General features: G+C 46.1%; 1 protein-coding gene across 1 annotated transcript; it reads right to left on the reverse strand.

Annotated features, from left to right (window-relative positions):
* Window positions 1-215: 215 nt before the first annotated feature.
* On the reverse strand, window positions 216-2,730 carry LOC124695392 (CSC1-like protein At4g35870). The gene has a single exon (XM_047228245.1). It carries the CDS (start codon window positions 2,728-2,730, stop codon window positions 364-366), a length of 2,367 nt encoding a protein of 788 aa, XP_047084201.1. The 3' UTR covers window positions 216-363.
* Between the last annotated feature and the right edge of the window lie 2,998 nt (window positions 2,731-5,728).

Below are 5,728 nucleotides of genomic sequence, written 5' to 3' on the forward strand. Positions count from 1 at the left end.
GCAACTGAAGCACTTTTTTGTGGATGACCGAGACTTAAGAAATTCTGAGCTGACTGAGACATAGCAAATCAATTGACATATAGTAGAAGTTGGAGCTTTTGTGTTAGATGTAGGCAATTGAAAAAATAATGTAGAGATGATGAAATCATTATGTAGAATAAGTCCAGATATGTTCATGCCTTCATTATCTGAACTGAAGTGTTGGTCAATGGTCATTTCCAAAAACAATCAGTTGCAGCTAGCAAATAAAGGAGTTAATCTACATAACTGTACAAAAGAAATGAGAGCTGTACAATGAGAAGCTCCTCTGATACTAGATGACTTTGTAATGAAACAAGTGTATATTGACCTTGAGTTTTCTCTTCAGGATTGATACAGATTCCAATCCAGTTCAGGTTGTGAAAAAACTTCATAGTCCGTCGGACCATCTACAAAGCTGTTAACTGTCTGCATTCCTTCTAGCAAGGATGGCTGGAATCGATCACTTCCAGATGGAAGCAACTTATAGAACACTAACAACCCAAGAGTACATATAGCCTGTAACTTCATGGAATCACCCTGGACCGCGAAAAAGAGCAACATTGCAGCAAGGAAGAAGATAACGCAGAACTGCATGATGCACAGCACCCTATCCATCAGCTTCCCATCATTGCCTGCAGGAAATCCTCTCACTCTGTACACGAACAGGAAATTGTACTTGTCCACAAGGTAACGGTAGCCAAAGTATACTGCACCAACTGGAACCACAAGCGGAGCGAACAGGGAGTAGATCATCGTGAGTGCAAATATTGTAATGTCGAACGCGTAGTATTGCGCAAAGTCAAATTTCTGCTTTGGCATGTGGAAGCTCCGGTTTACTGGGTACATGGAAAGATCATGCCCCGCAATACCATTGAGAAAGTCGCTGTCGCTTCTCTCAGACATTAGAGGTGATATCAAACCATTTGTTTCTTCACCATTCTGCATATACTGGGTGTCCTCATTTTCTTCAGGCACCAACTGGATCATATCATTCTTTCTAAATTTCCTCATAATATGCTTTATCCAAGGGATTGGAGCCAGCAGATCAAAAGATATTCCCAGAAAGGCGCTCGTGATTAAGAACGCCAGGGACGAAAGTGAAGACCTTGACAGAAAGGTTGGGCTTAAGTAATGTTCAATCTGCTTGCAGTCAGCACCATCTAAGTAGCACCGTCCCATGCTAAGTATCCAACTTTCAAGTGAGGATTCCACCAGCGCACGCAACAAGATGAGATTGACAAGGAAGAAGCAAACCATCTTGAGCAGTGCAGCCCTCTGTTCCCCCGACACCGTCAGATGGAACTCAAACTTGGAGAAGTAGGACAAAACTGATGGGATGATAATATACATGCTCACGAAGATAAGGACATTGGGCAGGAACTGAAATATTATTGTCCAGAACCAGCTTGAGCCTTGAAGCCAAACAATCCATGACTTGGCTTGATCCATAGCCTCCACGTTGATGATCCGCGCGGCGTTCTGCATCCCGCTGAGTATTGACAAGGGTGAACTGAAGAAGAGGAGCATTAAAATGAGGCAGGTGTTGACCGCGATTCGCCGCAGAGCTAGTGAGGTCTTGCTCATCCCAAGATGATTCCAGTAGATGTCTGACGCGGGCGGCGCCCTCTCCACCCTCCACCGGCTCCTCTCAAGCTGGAGCTCCATCACCGGGAAGAACCTGCCGATGGGCGTCTTCTTCCTCTCCATCCGGAAATCCCTCACGGCCTTGTTGGCCGTGTACACATCCTTGAAGACAACGAATGCTATGCCAGCACCAGGCGCGCGCCCTTCCTTGTAATCCGACAGCTTGCTCCCGATCACAAGCTTACTGGTCTGCAACCTCCTTAGCCTTTCATCGTCGGTAAATCCAAACCTCTGCGCGGCCATTGCCCACAGCTCTTTGCATCTCCTGACAAACCAATGCGCCTCTGTTTGGTCGTGCACGAATTCGTGGAAGAGGCTGCGGGCGTCCATCCTCGCCTCCAGCCAGGAGATTTTGTTTCTGACATTGCCCCACTCTTGGGCGAGGTACTCTAGGGTGCAGAGGTCGAAGGGCACGATGACACGGTACACCTTGCCAGGGTACCTGTGCTCGAAGTAATCCTTGAGCGGGGTCCTGTCGGCGGCCAGCGACCTCGGGATGCCCTGGATCATGATGGTGAAGACGGCGACGGAGCTGGAGTTGGGGTCGCTGGGGTTGCCGTTGCCATCGCGGAACCGTGTGATGCGGAGGGCGTCCTCCATCCGGGAGATCCCGAGGTGCGCGATGGCGACGACGGCGGCGACGAGGAGGAGGTGGAGCCAGAGCAGCGGGGAGGCCCTGGGGATGTGGGAGATGGTGGTGGCGGCGAACTGGTCGGCGATGGCGGCGTCCCCGGCGAGGAGGTTGAGCGGGAGCGCGGCGGCGACGGCGGCGAGCGAGACGGCGGCGAGGACGAGGAAGGAGGCGCGCTCGAAGAGGAGGAACTGCGCGGCGTCGGCGCCGCAGTGGAGCGCGATCTGCGGCGCGGTGGCGTGGTAGACGGCGAGCAGCTTGGCGGCGAGCGCGGAGGGCCCCGGGATGCGGCGGTGGTCGAAGCGGAGCTTGACGAGGAGGAAGAGGAGCACGCAGGAGGAGGCGCCCACGGCGGAGATGTTGATGAGGTACTGGATGCTGCCGTACCACGCCTCCGGCTCCAAGGCCTCCGGCGCCGGCGCGGCCGGGCCCATCGCGCGGGCGGGCGGGCGGGCCCGACGAGGGGGCGGCGGAACCCTAGATTTTGTTTTCGCCGGGGAATACGCCGACGAGCCTTGCCGGCGCGGTTCGTGGACGGGGGTGGGGTAGATCCCGACGGGCAACGGGAGGTGGGCGAGGCGTGTCGGTGTCGCCTGCCCGCGGTCGCTGCAAGGTGGGGACGGCCGAGAGGCGAGAGGCTATGTTTTGACTTTTTTGTTTTTTCCGGGAAGATAAGTGAAGTTTTGTATTCCTTGGTGGCTAAGGACTTGCAGACCATCATGCAACATGACTAGGACTCGTATTCGTTTGTTTCATCATGACCCTGGTTACTATTTTGTACTTCCTTCAATCCAAATTAATTAATAGCTTTGGCTAGACGTATTTATTAACTACATATTATATTAATATGAATAGGAGGGAGTACTACATTTATTTCCAAACCATCTTGTAGAAAAGAAATGAAAGAGTATTACTAAGGTTTGCTGGAGTTTACCTAGTTTAAGAAAGTTATGTGATAAGTAATTTACAATATAGTCTCCTCTTCATTCACCTTCTGCTTTGTTTTCCATTAATTTGGTTAGCTTTTTTTTTTTTTGGCTCCTCTCTCCATTGATGTGGGTCTCCCGATCGGACTCCGCTCGTCGACCACCTCGCCATATCCTGCCCTACAACTCGTAATCTTTGCCTCTATGTATTTCGCCTTCTTAGTCCATTGCTCCAGTCTTTATATTGTCACTCATGAATACAATTGCCCTCTAAAGCCACTAGGGCAATAATCACACGTCGGTTCTATTGCATGTAAGCTCGGTGGCCATCAATCTCATAGCTACCATCTGGTTGCCGAAGCCGATCAACTCCCTCCTTCTCCATCATTTTCTCCCCCCCCCCCCCCACCCCACTTATCCTACTACTTTTGATGTATTTTACTCTAATGGCCGGATCAAATGGCACACAATCAACTTCACCGTAAGACGTGAAATGTTGTTGTTTTTTCCAAAATTATATCAATAAGAGTGGAATTACACCATTTATTATAAACATGTGTACAACCTTTCTCTTAATAAAAAGTTGTCTATGAGGTTTGAAAAGCATAATGCATATCATTGACAATGATGTCGAAGGATCCAGTGTATAAGGAATGCAATTACATCATCTATCCAAGTGTTGTGCACTTAAGGTATATACCCTAGCTCACTTTCCAAGCGAATAGTGTGAACAACTTGAGAAATGAATACAACTTTTTGTCGTCGTCAGTTTGTGACTACATGTAGTCGCCGATTGTTGCCCTACGTGGTTGAGTAATTCATCAACAAACCTATATTCCATTTAAAACAAATAATCCTTTCAAAAAAGTTATGATACACCTTCACCAAAAAAAAGATAACCATGTGGATGCTGCCTTGGGGAGGTACATGAGCAAGTTGCTCAAAAGGGTAGTACATTACATTGTAGAAAGAGACAACATCATTATTTGGTTTCCATTTTATTTTGCCTTGTTTAGAAAGGTAGCATGGAAATGGAAAATTAATGCTACACATAGCTCTCTTGTTGGCACTTGTACCTATGCAAGCATGTTGAGCATTGAGGCACCGACAACAACTTGCGCTCACGCATTAAGAGAGCATACACCTAAGCATTATAAAACTAACATGTGCAAAGGTGTAGAAAATTAGAATTAAAAGTAAGCATACTTATTTAAAATTTTATGTTGAGAAACATACATGTTATCATAACATGTGGAAAGGCTATGTTTTGCTCTTTTTGTTTTTCCGGAAAGAAAAGTGAAGTTTTGTAATCCTTGGAGGCTAAGGACTTGCAGAGCATCATGCAATATGACTAGGACTCATATTCGTTGTTTTCAACTTAGTTTAGATTTGTTTCATCATGTTCATCATTACTATTTCGTACTTTCTTCGATTCAAAAATAATTATCCAAAAGTGGATGATATCTGGACATATTTTAGTGTGTAGATACATCCATTTTTAGGTAATTATTTTAAACCGGAGGGAATACTACATTTATTTTCAAAATGTCTTACAAAAAGGAATGAGAGATTATTACTACGGTTTGCTAGAGTCTCCTAGTTTAGCAAAATTATGTGATAAGTAATTTACGACCGAGTATAGGCTTCTCTTCATTCATCTTCCAATTTGTTCTTCATTCCGTCTTTTCTTGCCACTCGTAATCGTTGCCTCTATGTATATTTCACCTTCTTAGTCCATTGCTCTATAGTCTTTGACGGCACCAAGTTAAGATGTTATCACTACTGAGTAAAATTTTCCTTTAAAGCCACTAGGGCAATCATCACATGTTGGTTGTCTTGAGCGTAAGCGATGGTGGCCGTCAATCTCACATCTACCATCGTTGCCGGAGCCCATCAACTAGCCTCATATCCTCCCTCTATCCAACTACTTTTGATGTATTTCACTAATATGATTGGATCAAATGGCACACAATAAATTTTATTGTATGACATGATATCATAGGCAATTGTTGTTTTTTTTTCAAAATTATATCAACAAGAGTGGAATTATACCATATATTATAAACATAGATACAACCTTTCTCTTAATATAAAGTTGTCTATGAAGTTTGATATTGAAAAGCACGTCTTCCGTAGGGATTTGTGTGTTTGTTGACAACACTAGAATATAACATCACCGTGTGGGTAGTCGTTCTTATGCTTATAGGTACACGGTATACTCATGAGCTAGTCGAGTTTTGGAAGACCAAGATCATAGCTAGTTTAGTTGGATAGGCTTTTCTATTACTTGTGTGTGTGTCGTGTTGTAATAACTAGAGGAGTTTCGTGGAGCCGAGGAGTTCATATGGATCCCACTTGACCAGTAGTACTGGTGCAGGGAGCGGTAGTACCGCTACCGCCTCCAGCACCAGGTACACGTCAGCTGGAACTGCAGCTGCGGTACTACCGGCTCTCCCGCAGAGCCGGTACTACCACTGCCAATACCGCTCGTATGAGAAAAACCCCT

This window comes from Lolium rigidum, chromosome 3, assembly GCF_022539505.1.
Source record: "Lolium rigidum isolate FL_2022 chromosome 3, APGP_CSIRO_Lrig_0.1, whole genome shotgun sequence".
NCBI lineage: Eukaryota > Viridiplantae > Streptophyta > Magnoliopsida > Poales > Poaceae > Lolium > Lolium rigidum.